This window comes from Passer montanus, unplaced genomic scaffold (genome assembly GCF_014805655.1).
Source record: "Passer montanus isolate IOZ18808 unplaced genomic scaffold, ASM1480565v1 scaffold53, whole genome shotgun sequence".
NCBI classification, from domain to species: Eukaryota; Metazoa; Chordata; class Aves; order Passeriformes; family Passeridae; genus Passer; species Passer montanus.
In genome coordinates this window covers 5234712-5259662 of record NW_024370263.1, presented here as the reverse complement: position 1 = coordinate 5259662, position 24951 = coordinate 5234712, and the positions used below count along the sequence as shown (strand labels likewise).

Genomic DNA, 24951 nt, shown 5'->3' with positions numbered 1-24951 from the left:
GGACGATGCCTGCACCACACAGGACAGTCAGGACACGGCACTCGGAGCAGGGATAACTTTGTCTCTCCATCTTTTTAAGGGAATTCTTACCTTTCCTTCCCTTCTTCAGCAGCACCACTGACTTTTATGCTTCCATCACCTTAAGGCCCATCCGGGACCTTTCCTGATCCCATCCAGAGCAGCTCAAGGCTGAGGGATCAGGACACAAAATCACCTGGACACAAAACCTTGATAGAAAACTGGGCTGGATTTGGGATTCCCAAACCTTTCCCTCATTCCTGCAATGCCCAGGCAAACCCTGGCTCCAGCTGGGATTGGAGCTGGAGCAGCCAATATGGGAAGAGACCCCAAAATCACCACACAAACACCGAGGAGGGTCAGTTTTTAAAACTTTTTTTATTTTTTAATTTTTTTTTAAGTTTTTATTTTATATTATCTACAAAGTAAAAGTTTTCTTAACTTAAAAGTTACATCACTGTCTCACGATAGTGATTATCTCATCAAACGTGATTTATAAATAATAACTCATCCGTTTGACGATTAGAATTTTTTTTTTTTACTGAACCTGTTTCAAGTTTAGTTAGAAGTAAAAGGGATCTCCAAGTCTTGATTTTTAGTGATAATAGCAGCAAGAATCACTCTTGTTACTTCTTTTGCTAGCTGACGAGTTCATAACTTTGAAGGGTCATTAAAAAATAAATAACTTCCAGTTTTCAGCAAGCAGAGTTGGGGCACTTGCAGGACTCAGATACAGTGCATGGAATTATGGAATAGCCCACAAGTTCCTAAATGCCTCTACTCAGTCCGAATCTCTCCCACTGCAAGATGAACTGTTAGCATTCCTAGTGGATGTTACAAGAAATCAAATTTTTTTTTTTTTTAAACAAAATAAAATGAAATTCTAGTTTTCTGTGCTTCCAGTTGGCAGAAGCAGTAGAAGGAGGGTATTTGGCCTACAAAAGGTATCCAGCCTTTCAGTTATTCCAGATGAGCCTTACAACTGCTGTTGGTGGTGGGCTTGTACTGTAAAAAAAAAGTTCAAATGTAAATAATAAATTGGCAAGCCACACAACAGTTTGCTAGTAAAGTGGTCACAGGACAACTACTGAGCTCAACTTTCTTTTATTTTTATTTTTTTTTCCTCTTTTTCTTTTATTTTTTTTAGAGAACAAAACAAAACCCTGCACATCAAGATGTCCTTGGGATGGTTTTTTTTTTTTGCTCTTTCCCTACCTAAGCCCTCAGAAAGCAGCTTTGTTCTGCTCACACATCCCCCAAGAAACACCAGGTAAAACTAAATCACTGCAGAAGTTCAGAGGCTGTTTGAACTCGAATAATCAAAGAAACCTAAATAAGGTTAAATTTAAAGCACAAAGAAGTCACACAACTCCTACTTTTCCCCCAAAGCAAAGCTGCAGAATGTTACTCTGAATTAAAGTTTAGCTTTCAGTTGTCACTTTACTTTAACAGCAGCCTAGCAGCCCTACCCCCACACACAACATTTCACTGCTGCCCTCAAGATTTAATCAAACCTCTGATCATTTAAACTACACACAGTCCATCCCCCACGGCAAATCCACGGAAAACTCAGTCCCACAGTGCCAGTGGCTCACTCCTCTCCTCTTCCCTACTCCAGCTAGAGAAAAATCAAGAATATTCCCTGAATTAGGTACATCTCAGCTAAACCTACGCTCCTCCAGGCTGCCAAAGCACAGCTGTGAAACACAAGGACATCTTAAGGTTGGTCGCTTGTCTTTGTCGTATTTTTTTTAATTTTTTTTTCCCCAAATCTGGTTTCTCCCAGTCCTCACTCCTCGACCTGGCTCAGTTAGGGTGCAGGTCTCCCAGGCACACACTCCTCACCTGAAGGGTGGGTCATATAGGGGAAATGTGTTGTTGTCGAGACTGGAATGGGCTGTAGTGCACTTTGAGCGAGGGCGGCTTGGGGACCACCGGGAGGCTGTGTCGTCATTAGCATCATTGGAGCATGGGCAGTTGGGTGAGAAGGAACCATTCCTGACTGTACATGAGCCTGAAACAAAGAGCTCTTTAGTATCATGGTCACAAGGAGGCAGCAACTCCTGGCCACATGACTGGCGAAAGTTTGCTCCGTCAGCAAAGGTTTACTCTTCATGTCTTTGATTTTTTTTTTTTAAATTTTAAATTTTTTAACTAGGTTAGGGGTTAAGGCAGAAGTTGTAACATAAAAAAAAATAATAATAACAACAAAAAGGAAAAATCATAATTAAAAAAAGCGCTCAAGTCTTTACTGCTGGCTCTGAGTTGTGTTCTCAATTTTAGCCATTTTGCCAGCATCAAACAGGGGATATTTAAAAAAAAATAACAATTCAGCAACAAATCTTCAAAACATTTCTGTTAGTCACCTAGATCAAAGCACTTCCTAGAGGGTACAGATAGGAACTGCACAGGCACTGGGAGTCTGGCATCCCTTCCCCAGCTCTCTCCTTGCACAACCCCACGTTCTCTCCTGGCTCCCTGCCCTGGGAACCTCCCTGTCCTCTCCAGTGACCTGTGCCCACACAGTGCTCAGCCAAGTCCTCCTGACATGAGTGATTTCACCCCTTCACACTCCCAGGGCAGCTTTGTTCTGCTTCCAGTTCAGCTCATCGCAGTTCTTGTGTAATCTGAGCAATCAGGGCTAAGTCTCAGTGGAAAAGGAGATTAATCCTTCCCAGGGCTGATCACCTCTGGCAAACAAGTTCAGGAACTTGGTGGGCTCTTTAGCTCAGAGCAGTTCATGTCTCTAGAGGTCATCAATCGATTTATTTTATTTAAAAACCTAGCAAACATTCATTTCTTAAAAGCACAAAGGAACTCAGAGCTCTCAGTGGATTTCTCCTGGGAAAAAAAAGCCCCAAAACCCCATCATTTGTACCTAAGGTTTGCTTTGTCCTTCTACCATATCCCAGAACTGCAGCCTCACAGGTCTCCCATGCCAGTAAAGACAGATAGCAGGTAGTGGCTAGAATTTTATTTCTTAAAGACAAAAAGGGTTACTTGACTCATCACAGACATTCCCCAAACTCTTTGATCAGACTTGCACGTGTTAGTAGCACCCCAGAAGCCTTTAAAGGCAGGAACTGCAATTCAAATCTCACTCTTGCTCTAAAAAAGCTTTAGGAGATCAGGCTGTGGAACAGAAATACCTCCCAGGACTGGCTCCACGTTGACTTTGACAAACATGCTATTGTAGAAGCCATCACTATAAAGCAGCTATTCATAGAGCAGCTGGAGTCAATACACACAGTGGATAAAATTTTTCTGCTGTGGCTCAAACATTTTGCAAATTGGCAGCTGACAGCACTCTCTAATGAATTTTAAAGTACTGGTTCTCAAGTGAGATATCTACCAGCTCAAGATTCATCTGATAACCTGAAGGGAAATTGGATTGATCCCCTGTGTTGGCCTAACTGAAATTCTTACTACGTGGTATTTCAGAATTGTGTTTTTAGAAGTTGGGAATGAGGCTGCTAAAAAAACTATCAAATCCAGTGATTAGTTTCCCCACGATGGAATAATTAAATGCATTTAAAATTTCTGACAGAACTGTAGTTATGCCTTCACTAGAGATTTTTGAGGGAACTACTTCATTGGGAAAGTCAATTAGCTTGGTGTAAATATCACAAATTGCAGCTTTTGTTCTAAAAAAATGCAGAAGAGACTGCACAAGTTAAAATCAAGGGCAAGGCAGGGTTTGTCTGTGATTGCTAAAAATGCTGTCTGAGCAGTCAGCTCTGACTCAAAGTTGCATCTGATTCGTTTAATTTGGTTTGCTTGGCACACAGAAAGGAAGGCAATGGTCACATCCTGCAGCCCTGGCCTGGCCAGGGCACAATTCAGGCACAGCTTTACCCTCTCATGGCCTTCAAGCAAATGTTTCAAGTTTCAAATCACAGCACTGGACATGCCACTAAGCCAAGACCCCTCGGAGAAGCTCTAAACACAACCCAGGCATTCACAGCAGTGCCTTCACACCAGAGCAGAGCAGGAGTCTTGTTTCTGGCAGAAACCAGAGAAGGGGAGGACGTGCCAAGATGCCACAGAAATCATCAGCTCTGGCCATCCTCTCCTCATCCTCCCCGCCAAAAAAAGCAGAGTAATCAAAAACCTAAGAGAATCAAAAAGCTAAAAACTCAACATCAGTAAAATGATTCCTACAGAACTATTGATTTATTGGCTTATCTGACTGTCCCAGGGACCAAAGCAAAGATTTTATCAGAATTCAGCAAGGGACTGGACACCTGTCAGATTAACATCCCTAATCACAGTTAGTCACCTTATCCCAAACTATTGTTAACCTGCAGGAGAAGGCAGAAGCCAGACACCAAGTTGTTGGTCTGAAGAAAAAATTGTGCAGGCAAATTACTGATTGAACTGCCCATTCCTTGACAAAGGACACTAAATCCAGGAGATTTAGTAAACATCAGAAAATCTGTGTCACACTGCTTTACACGGAGCTCTTGATTAATCTATCATGTGCTTCCCTTCCCCAAATCCTTTTTCTCAGGGAGCTGACCACAAGAGAGCAGTTAAGAGAAGTGGGTTTCTGATTCTGAAGCAAAGACTGTTGTTTCAGGTTGCCCAACAATGTTTGGGGCTCTTCAGCACAAGCAGTTCATTTAGAACCACACACACAGCACACACACAGAGGCTTCTTTCTGCAAGGATTGTCCTGCAGTCACCTGAACTCTCTCCTCTCTCCCTTGCACTGCCTTGCTACTCCCTGGAAATCCTGTCATGTCCTTTTCTGGATGTATTTGTATAAAATTTGTCTGCGATGCAGAGCCTGAAACTGCCACCAAAAGCAGCAATTCAGCCTTTCTGCACTCACCTCCCACCTCCAACCTTTCTGTATGCCAGCTCTTCCTGGGATCAGGCACCTGACTGAGCAGGGAACTGATTTGACCAAGAAATAGCCTAAAAAGGGGGTAGGGGAGGCACATTTCAGCTGAATGGTGTCCCCAGCCTGGTCTGCTCCACGGCCAAGCAGTTCTGTGAGCAGAGTGGTGGGGCAGGGACAAGGATGGGAGCCAGGAACTGGGAAGAGAGCTCAATTTATTTCAGTAGCAGTGCCAGCTTAAGATGTCTTCATTAAACTACAGTTGCAGATGCACTAGGTGTTGGAAGCTGAGGTCCAAGTACACCTTGTCAAATTCTAAATAAAGGCAATGTACAGACAGAAACCTAAATAACAACAACAGGTAAGTCTGTGCTGAGAGGTGACAGATTGCCAATCACTTCAGCAGGCCCGACTGTCCTAACTTTTGTGGCATTAAGACATTTAGTCTTGAAGGTTGTTAAACTGTGTTTACCTGGGGGACATGGGCCATGTGTGGCGGATTGGTATATGCAGGTTGAACATGGGAGGGATGAATGGTGAAGACTGTTTGTTGTGCTGTAGGAAAATTGTTTTGTGGAGACTGCGTGTTGGAGCCTGGCGTCATGGAAGGAGGGGTTGGAGCTAGACCTGCGTGGTAAATCGCCGACTGCTGCTGGGGGTTGGCCAGGTGCAGGGCCTGGGCAGCCTGGTGCTGGTGGTGCTGCAAGAAAACACAGAGATTATTTAGGTTAGGGCTGAGGAATTACATTGATGCTGTTAAGGAGAAAGGGGTGGGAAACTGCTCTTAATTCTGAAGCTGTAAATGGCAAATCTAAGATTACCTGTACTTGTGGGAAACTCTTTACAACCCCACCAGGCTCAGCTTGTGCTGCCAGGTAAAGCCAGGCAGAACCTGGAGCTGGGAGTGCCTTCCAGCTGCAGCCAGAGTTATTCCCAGCAGGAATTAAGGAATGCAGCACTATTCCAAGGACCACTTTGTTTTCAGCCGCTTTGACAAAATCCAATCAAACACTCCCCAGCATTTATCTGCTATTTCCACTTCACCCATATGAAAGCACTGACACAATTATGATCCTTCCTTAATCCTTAAACTGAAACATCCCCCATCCCCTGTGAACAGGGAGAAATGAGTGCTTGCACTCTGCTCCATCCTCCCCTTTTTCCTCTCAGAGAAATCAATACATCAACATCAAGCACTTGTCAGCTGCAATCCCTTGAAGACAATTTGCAGCCACTCAGGCCCTGGGCTGTGTTACCTGCACGGGGCTTGGAGCAGGGTGGCTTCCAGCATGTTGGCTTTGCTGCTGGCCAGTTGGGGTGGCAGAAGGCTGAGGATGAGGAGGATGCGGGTGCAGGGTAGCATTAGGGTGGGCATACTGCTGAGCAAGTGAGCCAGTGGAAACTAGGATGAAAAAAAGGAATATTTAATACCAGGTACAGGATCTGCACCTCCATCAAGTCACCATCTGCATTTGAAGATTTCACTACAACTCAGTCTGTAAATATATTCCCTCCCCCTTCTAAAAAATATATATATTTATCTTGCAAATAGCTGATGATCTTACCTTGCTTTTGTGTAGTTTGGTTTGGCAGGAAAGTCTATAAACAACCATAATTAGACAGTTTATCTTCCCTAATTTGACAATGTAACAGATACTACATAGAGAAAAGCAGTATTTCATCTTTTGTTTTGTCAAACAGACCAGTTTCAAAGATCAAATTTATAATTTTCATACAATTTAGGATTTCCTGAGATACACTTTTCAAAGGTGTTACGAGCCATTTTTATTTCCACCATCCAAAAAAAATTCTTTGGCCTTATACCTGGCTAACCTCACCATGCTACTCTTCTGGAAATTGCTCACAGAACAGTCAGAGGGAAGCACAAACTCTGCCCGTGCACTCCAGAGTCAATAAACACATCACAGCTGACAAAACTGAGGCTGCTCGAGCATCAAATTTTTGCTGAAGCCACTTTCTTGTGCTAAAATAACCCATTTTGCCTCTGCCCTCGAGGCCAATCTGTTCTGGATCACCACCATCCTGTGAGTTCCCCAACACTGCCATGGAATTCTTCATTCCTTGAATCAGAAGCAAATAAGGTACAAAATTCCCAAAAAGGAAGAAACTGAACAACAGAAAACTTTTACCCCAGTGAAGCCACATGTGTTGCTACAAGCTGTGCCAGTCTCCAACAACAAACACCCAGTTCCTTCTTGGATCCTGCTCTGTCCTGCTTCAAATGGGCCACACTAAATCCTATTTTATTTTTTTTTTTGAACTTTTGAGGGAATCTAAGCAAGTATGAAAAGCCAGAATGACAACAAGCCTTCCTTTCAACACAAAGCATGCAATGCAAAAGCAGGACCCTAAAAATGAGGATGTTTCCCCTATTTCTTTTAGGTCTTGTGCAACAACCAGGCCATGTCTGCAGCTACTTCTGTGTGTGACAACACGTGTTAATCTCTCTGATGTCACAGCCCAAAAGATCAGGGAGAGTTTTGCTGACAAAATGCTAAAAAAGCAAACAGCCAAAGGAAACTACCAGCCTGCTCCTCAGTATTTCCTTCAACTGTTCCTGATTTGTTTTGGTGCCTTTTGGTGGTTCTGAAATTAATTACTGATGAGTATCTACCAGGTTATATCTATTTTTTAATGGGGTTGGTATTATATAAGAACTTGATGGCCACTGCAGTTTTCCTCCAGTCTGGCTTGCTCTAACCCTTACAAATCCAAGTTCTGACACTTTCCAACTCACCAGAATACAGAGAGCCAGGATATTTTTGCCTAATTGAGGTTTTTCTCCCCTGTGCAGGTTCCTCCTTTAGAAAATAACTGCCTGCCACATTTAACTTAATCCCTGGCAAGCTCTATTAAATCTTCACTGAGCAAATGGCCTGGCAGTGATGAGCAGTTTCAGGCTATTAATGCAGATGAACCAAATTCCTGCAGCCTGGAGTTGATCCTAATGTTCTTATCCACATGTGCAAGCACAGCTGTACACTCTGAGACCTCCTGATTGAGAGGGGCTTCAAAAACACCTCAATATTTTCTAAGCACGCTGTCAAAAGCAGCAGGATCTTCTGCCACAGCATTTTGTTATGCTTTAAATCCAAGTATTTTTGATTTATTTTGTATCACTACTAAAATGTATTTTGCAGCAGCATCCCTGCCATGCTCCTACTTGACTTTCAGACATTTCTCCTCTGAAAATACCAAAATTATCAATGGCAACACTGATCATTTTTACAGTACCAAGTTTATGGCTTTCTACAGGAGGACAATTTCTCCACCTCATTATTACACACACTCTGAAAGCCAGAAATTATTATCTTTGTCAAAGTAATAGAAGTAAATGGAAGGAGGGATGACTTGCTTGCCAAAGAGCACCTTAGACCAGCAATCCTCCCAGTGCCTCAGAGCTGGCAAGCCTGACTGCAAATGAACTGCACCTCCATTCCAGAGGCCTAAAAATGTATAGGAAATTTAATTCCAAGTTGTAAGATACTCAAGGCTTCCCACATCACTTGTTAAGAGCCCCCAAAATAATGTGGGACTCCATTAAACCATTTGTGCAATTCATCTTTTGGTTCTTTATGGCCAAGAGAATAATAAACTCAGTCGTTCTGAAGCAAATATTTCTACAATAAAACTTCACAATAAGGAATTTCTCTCTTAAGACACCAGTTAAAGCAAGGAATAGCACCCTAAAGAATAGATATAAACCAGGGGGAGGATCAGGTTTTTGTCTTAGTGGCAGCTCTTCCAAAACCACCTAATATTTTATCCATAGCTTTGGATTTGAAGCACTGGACTTTTGTATACTGAAAATATTTAATTTTCAGTTTCTCCTCTTCTTGATTTTGTCTTTAGCAGGTCATCAAATTTGTAAAGCTTAAAACCACTTCAGATGCTGCTGCAAATTATGTTTTAATAGTAATATTAAAAGTGCCTTTCAAAAAATGTTATCTGGGCACTCCTCTAAATCCTGGCCAGTCCCTGCACACAAACCAAGAACGACTCAGCAGGTCTGAAATGCATTCCCAGCTCAAAACCAGAGCTCAGACTCCAGCTCCAGCAGTGCAAATGGTTTTTCATGTTTAGTCAGTGCAAGTAATTCCTGCCAAGCCAATGAAATCTCCGAGACCAGCAGGGCTGTCAAAGGAGTCTTGTAAAAGCCATGAAAAATTCACCTGCTCAGCCAGAACTAAAGCACTTTCCCTGGGATTTTTTAAAGGAATTTTTGCCTGGTGATCAAAACAGCTCACTACACAAATTAACAGCAAATAAGACAAGACAGGAGGTGGGGGGAAAAAAAAAAGACCCATTATCCAACATTTTCCCCCAATTGTCCAAATGGCCACCTATTATCTGAGAATGTGCCAGGAATGCTCTAGGCAAGGACACACCTTGCTGCAGGTCACCTCAGCTCACTCCAGCACAAATACACCGAGTTTCTCACCCTTTATGCCTTAAATTCCTCTGCCTGGGCTGCCCTGCTTCCCTTCTGCATCTTTCCACTCAGACTGGGTCTAATGTGAGATATTTCACTGCACTGCCCTGGCAGGGACACAGGGGAGGGGAGAGACTCAGGCACGGGATGGGAGAAAAACATCACAGGGATTGAATTACTGAATTCAACTCTACAGAACTGCACCCCGTCTCTGAGAGCAAACAAGAAGTAGTCAGCCACAGAACCCACAGAAGGAGCTGAAATCAGAAGAGGTCAGAGCAGCAGAAATCAAGCAGAACTCCCAGCTACAAGGGAATATGTGAAACCACATCGTGTCGTTTTGTAATTTTGTTTTTTCCCTGGAATTTCAACGGTGCCAATGTTGGTCAGCGTTGGTCATGGTCCACAGATGCAGTGAAGAGGCTATTTTCAAGAACTGACCAGTGAACAAACTTCAAACCTATTGCCAGAGCCAGTAAGATGGTGAGGATAACTACATTTAAAAGACCTGAATGGTAGGAAGCAAAGAAATAGCAAATGTTTCTTTCATCATACAAACATTTCAAGAAGTCATTTTACACAGGTAGGGTGGACTTGACTTCAAAGATAATCCAAGAAAGGAACGAGGTTATTGAAGTGATTTCAGTGCACCAAACCAAGAGGCATGAACACAGCACAGGTCAGCATCCTACAGCCCCTACCCAGGCAGGGTGGCACAAGAAACACAGGAAATCTGCTCCAGAGGAGATTTTTGGAGAACAAGTGGTTTTTCTCACATCCCTCTTGCATGAGCTAATGCAAAAAAAAAAAGAAAAAAAAGAAAAAAAATAAACAACAAACCAGGAGAGTGCCTGGCATGGGCTGCACAGACTCACAGACAGACACAGCAACAAGTGCCACAGCAGGACAGGAGCAAGAAGAGAAAGAGCCTGAAACTGCAACTCCTCCTTTCCCATGTCCTGGGTGAGAGCTCATCCTGCAAGCACCCCCCTCAAACCTCAGCTTCCTCAAAGCAGCTGCTCAACACCAGCAGACAAGGCAGGATTTTGCAGTTCTCTGCCTTTCCTGGATGAGCTGGATCAGGCTGCTGTGTCCAGAGAGCACCAGCTCCTCTCCCAGTGCCTCCAGTGATGCTGGTGACCAGCACAGCCCCACCTGAGCCAGGGAATGGAACTGAGAAAGCTCCAAGGAGTCCTCATCCCATCCCTGTCATACAATGATGGCCACAAGTTGTTCCCAGTGCTCCTTCAGTGGCAGCTCTACAGAAAACTCCCTCCACCTCAGCTGCAGCTCGAGTTATTTCCTCCCAGGGGCTCAAAACTTGAGCCATGTTTTTTTAAAAGGGATGAGGCCCATGTTCTTTCTCCTTTTAGGAAGCTGGTAATTCATCAGGTGTAAAAATCCTGTTTGGCTCATGAAAGGGAGCAAGGCAGCTCCCACAGGTTTAAACAGAGGCTACAGAATCACAGAGTGGTTTGGGTGGGAAGGGACCTTCAAGACCATCCAGTTCCACCCCCTGCCATGGGCAGGGACATCTTCAACTGGCTCAGGGTGCTCCAAGCCCCATCCAACCTGGCTTTGGACACTTGCAGGATGGAGCAGCCACAGCTTCTCTGGGCTCCCTGTGCCAGGGCCTCACCACCCTCACAGGGAAGGATTTCTTAGAGCTCACTTCCAGCTGCAGATGAAAAGACTGGGTAGTGAAGTCAGAGATTATTTCATATTCAAAATAAATTTTTGAGGAATTGACAGCTCAGCTTCCTGTGATTATATCAATCTGTTCCAAAGCTCCATTCCCTGCCCACTGAGAGGAACCTTCCTGCGTTTTCCACATCCTGGTTTGGTGCAAGGAAACTTGTTCCCTCAACACGTCCCATTCCTTTAACATGTGGTTCTTTAGAAAGTGCTTTTCTGTACAATCAAAATTAGTACAAAAAACCCAACTCACTGGCAAAGTAGAAAGAAGGGCCTGTCTCCTTGCTGTATGGTATTTTGGGACATGCTGAATTTGGGAAATAGAAAGGTAAATTAGCCTCTTGCCACGTGCATACTTCCCATCTTCTGGAAAGGTCAATGTCAGTTTTAATTTTTTTTTAATTATTTTTTGAAGACTCTAGAACCATGCAGATATTTTTATTTACTTAGCTGCTATTAGAGCTAGATATTTCATTTTACAAATCAGTGGAGATGAAACACAAGTCTTGAGTAAGCCTTCCTTCTTAACTCTGACACTGAGTCTGCAGTTCTTCATTAACACAAAAAGAAACTTTATGTCAATTCATGGTCTATTACTGTCCACTGGAACAAGAAGGTTAAAATGCAATTACACTAGAGCAGAAACTGGCCCTTGCTTTTTCAGCTATAGCACTGCCATTCTGAACAGTTCCAAGACAACTTTGGTGACTGGTTCACTCTTAGTCCCTGGAGAATCCTCTGAGGTTTACATTATATCCACCATTGTACTATCAAGGGAATAGAATTTACTCTACTGCTGAGACAGAAACCAGATAAAGTTAGAGACAACACCAGACCAGTAAAACATATGCAGAAGGGGAAAAGGGAAGGGAGAACAGGGACAGGAATGAGAGCACAAAAAACAGGAAATGCATCTGTGTAAAACCAATCTCTGGTTTTACACAAGTTCTTAAACACAAAAGTTTAGTTTTTCAGAGGACTCCAATTATCTGGAAACAATTCAGCCACATGGAAAACTAACACAAGTTCATTGTCACAGGAATGGACAGATCCACCCTCCACTTGGTAACCAAATTTTCTACCAGCAGCAGAAGCCTGGGCTTTGTGTGACACAGGAGCCAAACTGGGACGGTGGCCAGCAAACTCCAGCAGCCCAAGGAAGGACAGGGACTGGGAGGCCACCCCAAGCCAGCAGCTGCCAGACAGACACAGAACCTCCTGAACCCAAGGTGCAGCTGAGCAGGGCAAGGATGACACCTCCAGGTCGGCTGGGTGGCAGGCAAAGGTGTCACATCTCAAACTCTCCTGGACATGGTGGCTCCGCAGCTGAAGTGTCACAGACGTTGTTATCGTCTGGCTGGGAAGAAAGTTCTTTGGACTTTGTCCTTCCCCATTTTGAGGGGAAAACCCCAGTGATTTGAGCACTCCTCTGTCCTGTCTTTAGCTGGGGTTACTGGGACCAGGCAGCTCTGCTCCTCTCTCTTGGCAGCAGCGGGGTTGTGACACTGTGAACTGGCAAGGAAATCCCAGAAGTGCAGGAATATCCCATTAAACAGCATTAGACAAAAGTACTTTTCTTTAAAATGGAAGGGTGCTTATCACCAAGTGTAGGTCACTGTATGTAATTTGGATTCAGCTATCTCTTCACAAGACAGGAAGGAAAACAACCCCAAAGTTCTGGAAGGTTGCCTTAAATCAGCAGGAATTGCTCTTGGCTGCCAGGCTGTTACTATTTGCCACAGACTTTCAACTCGTCCCAAACCATTAGTGAAGGTGGAGTTTCAGATCTTACCAGAAAACACTTCACACCTTAGGAATACTTGGCAAGCAGTTTCCCCCCAACCCCCAGGTCTCAGCACAGTAGTTCTTGCAGACATCTTCTCTCTACCACATATGCAGGAGAAAAACTGAGTGAATTTTGCAGGAATAACTCAAAGCAAGCACCAGTACCTTGAAGGGTAAAAGGGCAGCGTGGCCCACTGAATCCTGATACCAGTGCTAAAACTAAGTAATAATGTATCTTTTAAAAATCAGATAGCAATTTTTAAGAGCCAAAAGGGAAATTGTTTGAGCAAAATCAAAAGCAGCAGCGGTGGTTGTTTCTCAGGAAGTTGTTATTCTGTACTTTCAAATTATTTTTTAAGAGAGGACCAGATTCAAAGTGCACAGGTATATTTAGTTCAAATGTGGGTAAACTTAAAGATTCCCAAAACCAGCACATAAGTCATGGATATTTTCTTATAGTCAGTCAGATATGAACAATTCCAACATGATGTTCTTTGGCTCCATGAGCAGCTCAGACTGGTCACCTCTGGCATTCCTGCCTTTTCCCACACATGGATGAATGGAAGCTGAAGTGGACACGTTACAGCTGGACACACTTTGAGGAAGCACAGTCTATCTGGGCCAGGTCTTCAGGCACTCAGCACATGCAAGACTTGCAAAAATGTGACCTGAGAGGCTGCTGCAGAACACCAGCAGTCATTCCATGTGTCAGTGTCACCTTGGAAGGTGAAGGGTACATTTGAGACAGTTCATGTTCACTAAACACCTCTGCACAGGGCAAGAACACACCCTTAAAAAAGGTTCTATCACATGGAGTTCACGATCCTCTTGGGTTCAATGGTTTCAGTAACAAAAATTTCAAGCACTCCACCATTTACTGGAAGGTGGGAGAATATTTAGAAGAATCACCAAGTAGCTACTTGAAAGAACACAGGAGGACAGGCCATTTCTGTGAAATTAGGTGCTCTTGGGAAAGTAATATTTAATTACATGGCAGGAAATACCAAAGAATTCTCAAGTTTGACCCAACTTAGTTGTTTGCACTGGCAGGTAGTCACATATCTACAACAGACAAGCTGCAAAACCAACACAAAATGAGATCTAACAGTTGTAAATTAGAATATCAGTGAAAAACACTATACAGACATCTGATCAAAGCCAAGCAAGGCAACGGGCTTGTACTTCAACACTGCAGAACCCACTGATTACAGAAGATAAGGATGGTGCACAATGGGAAATTGCTAGAAAGTCACATGCAACCATTCTGAATCCAATCTCTGATTATCTCATGTTTGGTTTTATTTTAATTAGACTTTGAGAGGAGGGTTTTCACCAATAAAGGTCTGAAAGCCTTTGATCATTTGCTTTATGGGAATTCTATTTAATCTAATGAAAAAGCAAACAGAAGATCTGTTTACATGGACACCTCAAGCACAAGAGTTGAAAAGATCAAAGTAATACAATTAGCAAGGACCTGTGAGAGAAAGATTAATCTCTACAAGTAACTTCCTTTTCAGCTTCAGCACAAACGAGCTCAAATGTTCTTCCTCTGAGTGTCAAAATAAGTTATTTTTGTTTCTTAACTCTGTTACCACACCACTGCAGAGATCTGACAAGATGTTTTCAGACGGGTAAGACACCTCTTAAAACCAGAATTAATTTCCCACTAAACTCCAGATTCTCTGTAAGTTTTCATGACATGTCATGGACTTCCATGAAGTAGCAGTGTAAAACTAAGCACCCAGAAACATACAAAGATGTCTAAAGGTACAGAAAATCTTTTATTAGAATCTAAGTCAATAATATACGTGACCCAATGAAACTTTTCCTCAGATGCTATAACAAGTATTGAAATGCCATGTTTTCAAGAGACCATCTGCTGTTTTGACATTTTATGACAATTTCCAAGCCTTAAACAACCTTGACTCTACCTCTTTCAATAGCATGTTTTGCAGTGAGCTCTTTTTCCTCCAAACTGGGCCTTGATTCATCATACATTTAGAATGCTTTAGAAAGTTCTTGCACATTTTACTTTTGTCACAAGGTAACCCACATTTTCAGCACTTCACTGTAAGTGAAAAATGCCCATCTGATAATGCTAGAGACTAAATGTCCAAGTGAGAGCAATACATGAGCTGTTGCATTTACTTATTCTTGACTTACCAAATGAGAAAGGTAAGCAACACATGGTTTATTTTGCTTAAACAGCAGTGTTCATACTGTTAATAATGCCAGTAGTTTCATAAAGACAGCATTTCACTAGTTGCCAGAACTAAAGTCAAGTTTGAAACTGAGGTCATAACCTTGCAATAAAACAAGTACTAATTATAATCAAGGAACAAACAAGGGATGATGTATCAAGAGAACTTCAACAAACTTCTTTCAGCAGATATTCTTTAGCAGCTCCCAGGTTGAAATCTCATCTTGGTCACTGGCATCCTACCGAAATCAGCACACTTGAGTTTTCATTTGAACCAGCTGGCTCAGTTTTCAATGCTCTGCTCATCATCATCATCATCTTATGAAATATAAACCACATCTACTGAGATACCCACGTTGGAAGGCTGAGATTAAATACATCCCCTGCACAAGGTAAGGACTTAAAAAGTTACATATAACACAAAACGTTTCCTACCATACATAGCATGTGTCTGTTCATGCGCACCGTACTGTGTTGCAGAGGAAGATACTAAACCCGGCTGTGCGTGTGCTGGTGGGGCCATCATCCTAGCGTTGCCCTGTATTACAGGGCTATAAACATGAGGATGCTGCAGGCAGAACAAAGGAAAAACCACACAGTTAATTGGGTTAACAATTAACTCCCAAGAAACTCTTGTCATCTAAACAGTCGCAGCTCCGCCTTGCTCAAAGGCAGAGCAGCTGAGGATTTCACACCCAATTGTTTCCAAAATTTAAGGGCTAGAAAGTGACAGCAAACACTGGCATGCCCAATTTTTGCCACTCTGATAATGCACTAAGCTTATACATTTATCCAATTACGCATGTAGATTTAACAGCCTTTGAAGTAAGAGCAGTTCACCAAGTAAGTTATTTTTAAAACACTTAACCAGGAGATGTGCTGGCCATGACCTAAAGAAACTCTTCAAAGAGCTAAAAAACCATATCAATAATAAATGCCAACTTCCAAACTGACCTTAAATTTCGTTAGGACATTAAAATTCATTAGGACCTTAAAATTTGTTACGGGCTTTGAAGCACATTCCAAGATCACCACGTGTGCTCCAGAACACAGAAACTCTTCAGGGTGACTCAGGACTGGACACAAGGGGGTTATTTAGCTCTGAACCACTTCATTATTTGTGCTTGGATTGATCAGGAGCATGGAAAGGATTCTTACCTGAGACTGGTAGTGTGGCACATGCTGCACAAGAGGCTGATTAGGAAACTGTTGGGGGCTATATGCAACATATTGTGTAGAGTAAGCAGGTGGAGTAGCTACAATTGGAGGGCCTGCTGCTGAGGCAGGATGCATCATGGTGCTCTGGTGGTGTTGGTCTTGCCGCTGCTGGGGCATATTTGGTACTGGAAAACAAAAATTGTCTCATGTTGGAAAGACAGAGAAAAAAAATTTGGAGATTTCTGAAAGGTTCTATTTTATAATAATGTTACTGGGACCATGTGGAATATCCTCACCCCACACCTTTAGCCATGGGTTAGAGCTCTGTCAAAAAGGAACAGGGTGAAGAAGAGTTTCTCCAGGAAACACTTGATTTTCATGACTGCCTTTAGGCTGGATACACACAGTCACAAACCCAGCCCTGCCTTTTTATGAAGGAAGAAAGGGGGAGGGAGAGAAAGACTGACAAGAATCAGAAGGGAAGAGAAAGGTTATATCAGGATACCTACTTAACCAATTAATCCTGCCCCCTTTAAAAGGCTTTTTCACCCTCTATGGGAACAACTCAGCCACTGTTCCATCAGCTGGAAATCTGAGTCTGTGTTAAAGTGACTTGTGCTTATGGCTGAGGAGAGCACAATAAAGGTCTCCACCCAGCCACACTCGAGGTTTTTACATCTTTTGAGCTCTGTGCTACCCCTCAGGGCAGCAGAAAGCAAATTTTAGGTCACAGACAACACTGAGGGAGACAAAACCTATAAGGAATAGGAATAACTAAGAGGGAAGAAAGATGAAAAGAGCAGAGCAGTGTGGGGTCACCTGAGCTCTCCTGGGAAGGTGACCACCCCACTCACTGGGAACAAACTAATTCAGCCTATAAAGCATGGCCATGAGAGCTCCAGGAGGGCTCCAGGAGAGCTTCAGCTTCCTGCAGTCAGGCTGCAACTACTAACTGAGCTACCTCAAGCTCCTCTAAACTCCACTGCAGGGGCAATCTCTTAGGGAGAGGAGAGGGAAATGTTGAAAACATCCCTAAATTCACTCAGTGATTTTATTTACACTGCAGATCAACAACAGAAAGTAAATAAAGGATGCAACATGAACAGTGTAAGGGCACAGAGCTGTAACCCTGGCAGCTCCCACAGGGCTGTGCTGAACACAGATGGAATATTGGAACTTAAAAAGGGATTCAGAATTGGAGCTGCCTCACCCAGCAAAGGAGCACTCAGCAAAGTATTTCTGATTAAAACAGTGTTACTAACCAGAAGACTTCAGGGGTGAGGCCACAGTGAAGTTACTGTGTTTTAACACAGAAATACATTGCAGGGTTTTGTCTCCCCTAGGTTGATAAAGGCCACTTGTTTGTTTCTAAACAGCAGGAAACAATTTCCTCCTGCAGTGACTGGAGCTGCAGGGCTGGTCCTGTCCTGCAGCACTGGCTGCCACTGCAGGAGCATTCACTGGGCACAGTTACAGCATTCCCTGGAACAGGAGCACAAGAGCAGCACTTTCTGCTCCCTCACTGTCCTTCCCAGCACATCCCACCACCCATCACGACTCCACAGCCACGGGTGTCACTTAAACACGTGGCATTGTCATTGTCAGTCCAGCTTTCAGTCACTGGGGCAGCAGGAATGAACAAGAACAAACTGGAACCAGCTCTTTCCAGAAGAGCAGCAGAGCAAACTCTTCCTGGAGAAATAGTGATTCTGCATGTTGTTAAAAACCCCTCTATAAAGCACCAGTTGGGGCACTGCTGCAAACCAGTAGAGAAAACGAGCAGAGAAGTTCCCTTTAAACAAACCTGTGATATTTATGAAACACAGGAGATGACCAGCTCACCCTAATGCTCCAAGTAACAGAGATGTTTTCCTGTTTGTCAAATCAGATTCCAAACCAAGCAACCCCCCATTACTCAAACCTGGCATGTTTTAGCTGAATTAGTTTATCTAAAAATCCATTAGTATTTCCACTTACTTCCCTTTAATAAAAATAGCATTTAAAATATCGATTGAAAGCAAATTGCCATGGATTAGAAAACACACAAACATTTGTCATTTAGCCATGCTGCATGCAGACTGAGAACCAAACAGGCAGTATTATTCTCACCTTTACCTGCTCTATATGTCTTGGCTTGGTTCACTGGCATGGGCGTCATGGGAATAGGATACAAAGGCTGAAACAGAAGAAGTTGAAGGTATGATATTCCTTTAAAACCTCAGTGTGTGCTGGGGTGGGGGCCCCACTCAGCTTTGATGTGTTTCCCTCTGTTCTGCTACAGGGTTTAGTGAACTCTGCCTAACCTATGAGATTTTCTTGGATCAGTGTCATTAAGTCTGCACGGACACACAACTAAGACCAGATGGTTGGCAACAGCCAGCCCAGGAATGCTACTGCTGCTACTGCAGGCACTGGGCTCACCCTGACAGCCCCACAGCAGCTTTTTGGTATAAAGCTGAGTCAGGAGAGGGTCAGGCTGAAATATCAGGGGTAGGTTCCTCCCCCAGAGGGTGCTGGGGCACTGAACAGGCTCCCCAGGGAATGGGAACAGCCCCAAGGCTGCCAGAGCTCCTGGAGAGGTTGGACAATGCTCTCAGGGACAGGGTGGATTGTTGGGGTGTCTGTGCAGGGCCAGGAGTTGGGCTGAAGATCCTTGTGGGCCCCCTCCACCTCTGGATATTCCATGATTCTATGATCATGGAGCTAGATTTGAAACCCCAGTGATCCCTACAACAACCAGAAACCAGCAGGACACAGCTGGAACAAAGAAACAGTTGCAGAGAGTGAGAGACTATGCTTGGAGGACTGGGAGGAAACCTGCACAGACCCACAATAAATGTGGGCTGCTGGCATTTACAAGTGTTTAGAATTATCTGAACATCCAGATTGAGGGAGCACTGGGAAAAGTCAGTATTTACACAGCCAAAACTTAACAACAACATGATTTATATTTACAAAGCAATACAAGCTGTACTATTTCACTATTTTAACTCACAGCTCCCAAGCTGCAACAAGCTGATCTTTAAGGTCCTTCCCAACCCATTCTATGATTCCTAAGCCCTGCCCAGCTTCCTGAGGATCTCTGGGAAGTGTTGAGGAGTTTGCAGCACTTTACCTGCACGCCTGGACTCACTGGAACCGGGTACATCATATTTGGTGCAAAACAAACAGGCTGAGTGTACACGGGGGTTGGCTGCTGATGCCCCACCATGGAGGGGCTGGGCTGAGCTTGAGGACGAGGGGAGGTTGGTGTGGTAGAAGGTTTCGGCTACAAAGAGAGGTGAGCAATGGATATGGCAGGGTTAGTTCTGAGTATCCTTCAAGGAAAAGGTTGGTTTATAAAGATCTGCTCAAAGGCACTGATAAACAGCATCAAATCACTTACTTGAGCAAAAGATCGAGGGTTGAACTCTTTAGCATTAGGATTAAGTGTTGATTTTCTAACTTGCCTAAACATAAAGAACAAAAAATTAAGTTGGGCATTATTCTTTTACAGGAGAATCTGCAATTAATAATTTAAGAAACACCTCACTTCCACCTGTGAGTCAGACTTCTGAGAAGTCAAACACCTCATGGCATGCAAAAAGCCACTCTCATTGAGGGACTCTTACTACAACTAACCACAAAAGTTTTCCAGTTGATACCACATCTCATGTGAGCCAGAAAAACATTGAAATAAACTTTTAGATGTGAACTAGGCATCAGCAGAACCAGAGCTCTGCACTGAGTCAGGAGATGACTTTCAGGGCAGTCCCTTCCCCTGTGGCTCCTCCTGTGTAACAGCACCTAGAGCCAGGAATGTGTCACCCAGTCATGACTTGTGCACAAGGTCTGCTGTTAATAAAGATGTGCTTATTCCAAAAGGCATGATTACTCACTCAGAAGTATCCTTCTTCTCCTCTTTGTCCTCTTTGTCTTGTTTACTTCCAGGCCCAGATGTCTGTACACCCTGGGAGGTCACCTCAGGCCCTCGCTTTTGCTCAGAGCTGTTACTCATGGAAGGAGAAATACTGGGACTGTTGGGTTTGCTACTGCCACCACTGGAGTTGGTGTTACTGCCAGCTTCTATGATAGACTCTTTAGGGGTGGATTCTGTCTTTTCTTTAACTACATCTCTCGATTTTTCACCTTCTCGGGTTTTGTTTAGCAGCTGATCCACTGCATCTGAAGAGGAACTGGACTGTAACTGAAAAAACCCAAGGGATATATTCAGTAAATTGATACAAAACTCAGGGGAGACCATCTAAAGCTGTCACATACACAGAGTAAAACACAGTCCCACAAGCCTCCATCATCTGGAAATGACCTTTTAAAATGCTCATTTCCATTTCTACTAGGAAAGAAATCCATGGGCACTGACAGTGTTTAAGCTGGCACTGTGTAAGGAGCTGCTCAGCCACTCAAGTGACCTGTATGTTGATTAAGGAGTGACAGGAAAGCTTCAGACAACCCTCTGGACTCATCCCCTCAGTGATTTAACAGCACCACTTGAAAAGCTAACCTGATTTAATAAACCCTTCTAACCAGGAAATAAGTAATATGAATTCATCTTCAATTTTCCTCTGCAAAACTCTTCATTTAATTTTGCAACAGCTCCTCCATATGGAGTGTGAGATAATTATTTGTGCCTAATGATCAAACAGGTTTCAAGTCCTGTCTTCAGTGTACAGTCAATACTCACATTTATGTGCATTAGGCAATTGTACAAACAAGAGTCAGCATTGATTTTACAATACTTAACATGAATTCTTACAGATATTTTCATACATTAGGCAAAAGTATAAAGACCTGTTAACATAGGCAGTGTGCTCAATTCATTAAAATAATCTGGATGCACATGAGAATGATGACACCATTAACAGAGACAAACTTACCCTAAAGTCATTCTTAAATTTCTTTAAATCATCAATCTGTTTTCTATGCTCTGAAACAATTGGAGAGACACCTGCCAAATACAAGATCAACATTGTCCAAGTATTTCTAATTCAAGTTGTATACACATTACTAAGTTTGCAGAAAGATAATGGTTTTGCAGATATAAAAATGAAATCCAGCCCCTTATTTTTGGGTTTTATTTGGTACAATTCCATGACCTATGTGTATGAGCACACAGAAAGCCTCTGTGAAAGCAGAGCATTACATAACTGATTTATCTTTAGTTCTGATGCACCACACCAAGGCAGAAGCCCCGAGGTGCAGGGACTGCAGAACTCACTGAACACAAAGAACATGCAACAAAAGCCCCAACCCAGCCTGTGCCAGCATTTCAAAACAGCAAGGGAAGGAGAAACACTGGCCAAGGTGGGCTTTATGGCTGGACTCATCCTAAAGGTCTCTCCAATGAGAGAATTAATGAATCTGGTTCTCAGTTTAACAGCATGAAGAGATTTTTTTTTTTCTGAGAACTGAATGAACAAACAACTCTACAGAAACAAACAAATGTAAGGCATAATAGGAAAAGCACAGTTAGAAAAGCTCTGCTGACCACGATGCTCAGAAGTATTGTGAGCACAGCTCTGAGCAGAAACATATTCAGTCCAAAGGCAGCTAAAATGCAGCTCTGTGAGCAGGGGAAAGAAAGAAGGGAGGACAAAAAAAGAAAAAAACCAAGTGAAATCACACCATCCACATGAGCATCTTTACACTTGGTGTTGATGGAATGAGTCACAAACAACATTTCAAAGTGCCACTTCACAACTGCATGACCAAATTTCACTGTAGAACACCAGACTGCCTCCAAGCCTTCTTTAAAATGCCAACTAAAGCAGCCAGGAGAGCAGGTTTAGTGTGCACAATTCCTACATCACTGCAGTACATGAAAGCTTTGGATACAAACCTTTGTTTTCAGGTTTAGAAAAACTAGGAGAAGTCTCACTTGGCTTTATATTCTCCTTGTTTCCAGTTGCAGAATTTTGCCTCTGGTCCTGAAGCCTTGTATCTTTAGCTGGAAAAGAAATTGCAAAGTTATTGTCTTATACACAACTCCAACTGACCAAAGAGAGGGCAAGAGACAAACAGGGGAGAGATTTAACCATTTTTAGCTTGAAAAACCTTTTAAGTTACACATTTCCTGCTACCTAGTTGGTGCCTGGAGGATCACCCTCCCTCATCCTCCTTCCCCATCCCACTGTCTAATGAAAAAAACCCAATTAAACTCATCCCTCTCATCATACACAAAACCTTAACCACACTGAACAAACTGTAAACTTAGAGCCAATTATTTTCAGCAGTCCAAGCTCTTCATACAGAATGCTACAAAGATTTGAGAGCTCTTAGACATTTGACTGTGCTCCTGAATGGGTTTTCTTCCCCATTCCTTTTGCTGTGTTTGAAAGCAATGGCCTGTTTTTATTTAACTTAAAAAAGAGGCAAAAACTAATTTGGAAAAAAATATCCTCAATTAAGTCAGACACCTATAAACCCATATTCCTTAAGGGCACAAGAAATTAATTGTAAATACTTCTCAAAAAGCCTCTCTCCAACCTTAGTTTAAAGCTGGAGAAATGGGAACTCACAGTAAAATGAAATGTATCCCAAGTTTTCCTATGATTCAGCAAGCAGCTGTGCTCCTGCCTGGGCACATTCCTTGTCAGAAATTAGGAATTAGGAATTTGCAAGGCAGTGAGGGCCACTCACCTTCATTGGAGGGGGTGACTGCTCTGTTGGATGCAGGGCTGGCAGGTGTAGGAGAGGCAGCTGGAACAGGCATGGCAACAGATTCAGTGGGAATAGTACCAGGCTGAGGAGAAGGCAGAGCTGGTCCCATGGGAGTGCTGCTCTGCCTTGGAGACCTAGGCCTGTGTGTTTTAGGGGATAATCTCGGAACTAGAAACAAACAGGAAAAAGCAGTTATAGGATGAGCTTCCCCATCTGCTCAGCAGTTTGTTTTTAGTTTTAAAATGGCTACAAACATGCTTTGAAACACTTTGTGAGGTATTATGTAGTAACTGAAAACCTGTTTACCTTTCAGGCACATCTCCTAGTTCTTTACAACGCAGCATTTCATAGAGAATGGGGAGAATTCTCTGCAGATTGTCCCCCAAAATTTATCACTGCCCTCTAATCCCACCAAGAATCTGCAAAATGCTTCCCCAAGTCCCCAGCAGTATAACTACAACAGCTCACATCAACCCAGTTTCAGGCAGAACACAAAAGGTGGTCAGGTCTCCACACAAAGAGATGTAAAACATTTTTTAAGAGGGCTGAAAAAACACATCCATTTTACAGTGTCCTCTTTTGGAGGTTTGCCAGCTGGAAAAAAAACAACACAGCCTATTGAAAAAAAGAGTGCTTTTAGGTATATTTTTGCCCCTGTGTTAAAGCAGCAAGGAAAGTTGTGTATTCTTTGAACAGTAAATTGTAGCTTCTGCTTCCTGCTCATCCCACTTGTGCTTTTTGTGACATATTAACTCCCAGTGAGTGAGCAGAAAGGCAGGTAAGTGATTTAACAGTCCTACTTGCATGTTTATAATATATAAACAGGGAAGGTGAATCACAAATAATGCCACAATAGAAGAGTTGAAGTTTTTTCCACAAGGCAACAAGCCTCTGTGGGTCTAATTTATACCTTCTGTCTGAGAAATGTGTTCCCACTACGCTTCTCTAGAATTCTGCACTGCTAAAAAATACCCAAAAAGGACCTAAAAAGGACCAAACTGTTGCTCTTTTGCCCTCAAGGAAACACCCAGCTCCTCACAGCCCACCAGAATATGGCCTCAGCTCAAGAGCTCCAGACTAGACCTGTGGCACAAGACTGAGCTTAAAGTCAAATATTAAAAAAATATATTAACAGATTAAAAATAAGACACTCTATTACTGCTCCTACAGTAGCCAAGAACAACATCACCACTTAAAATCCATGTAAATTTTAAAGGAGAAGTACATCCAGCTTAACTTGAGTATCAATTCATCTTTTAACACCAACCTTCCTCTACCCAAACACCTCCTTCATTTGTAAACCACAGTCCAGCCACGCTGCCAGAACCAAACTCAGGGATGCAGTGGCAAATCTCTAACTCCTCCAATAAATCCCCTACAAATGAATCCTTCCAACAACTAATTCCCACACTTTTCCTTCCCTTCTCTCCACACAGCACCTGCCTCTACAGTTAGGACAATATTGCACCAGCTCTCACTCAGCTATCTGGGAACATCCTTCTCCCCACTCCAACCTTAGCCCAGAATTTGATTATTCAGAGCATGAATTGCCTGGAAAAGGCAGGATTCTGCTGAGCATTCCCACTCTAAGGATCCCCCTGCAAGCCATCTGCAATAAGCCAAGCTTTACCTACCCCCACTGACAACTGATGACCACGTCCCACCTGAAGGGCTGCCTCGTGCCACTGCAGCAGTAGATGCTTCCCCAGGTGCATTATGAGATACAAATTCTAAGCCACTTGAAATTGTACCCCTACCAGTAGAGACTCTGTGACCTCGAGGGTGCCGTTGAGCCTTTGGAGACATCCGTGGAGGCCCTGAGGAAAAAAAGACAACCCCACACAATAAGTGCTTAAAGTCCACCACAGAAAACCCAAATATCTCTTCTAAAAATTGCAATTCATCTTAAAAGTCTCAATAAAGCAGCAATAAAATCAAGCAATTGGCAATGATAGGCTAAAAAGGCATTGGTTCAGCCAGGCTGCCAACACTCATCACCTCCCCAGGGCAGCTCCTGGGGGTTCAGAGGCTTTATCAGCACTGAAACAGGTGTGCAAGGGCTGGATTTAAAATATTTCAATCCAAATCCACCCCTGCCAAGTGCAAGCCAAGCCACAAAGGTCAGTGGTGCAGCTTGCTCCT

General features: G+C 43.1%; 1 protein-coding gene across 14 annotated transcripts in view; it reads right to left on the bottom strand.

Annotated features, from left to right (window-relative positions):
• Positions 1-377: 377 nt before the first annotated feature.
• The window catches only part of ATXN2 (ataxin 2), a 48556-nt gene continuing 23982 nt past the window's right edge, over positions 378-24951 (bottom strand). For 2 of the 14 annotated variants that reach the window (XM_039724741.1, XM_039724747.1), the window contains 13 exons: positions 24474-24626; positions 22789-22977; positions 21989-22096; positions 21027-21097; positions 20031-20338; positions 19538-19601; positions 19268-19420; positions 18262-18328; positions 16153-16337; positions 15430-15562; positions 6118-6263; positions 5334-5561; positions 378-2032 (listed from right to left, as the gene is read on the bottom strand). In XM_039724741.1, coding sequence (XP_039580675.1) covers positions 1829-2032; positions 5334-5561; positions 6118-6263; positions 15430-15562; positions 16153-16337; positions 18262-18328; positions 19268-19420; positions 19538-19601; positions 20031-20338; positions 21027-21097; positions 21989-22096; positions 22789-22977; positions 24474-24626 — 2009 coding nt within the window. In that variant the 3' untranslated portion in view covers positions 378-1828. Of the gene's footprint in view, positions 2033-5333; positions 5562-6117; positions 6264-15429; positions 15563-16152; positions 16338-18261; positions 18329-19267; positions 19421-19537; positions 19602-20030; positions 20339-21026; positions 21098-21988; positions 22097-22788; positions 22978-24443; positions 24627-24951 lie in introns of all 14 variants that reach the window. The other 12 variants (XM_039724736.1, XM_039724746.1, XM_039724743.1 and 9 more) reach the window with 9 other exon arrangements.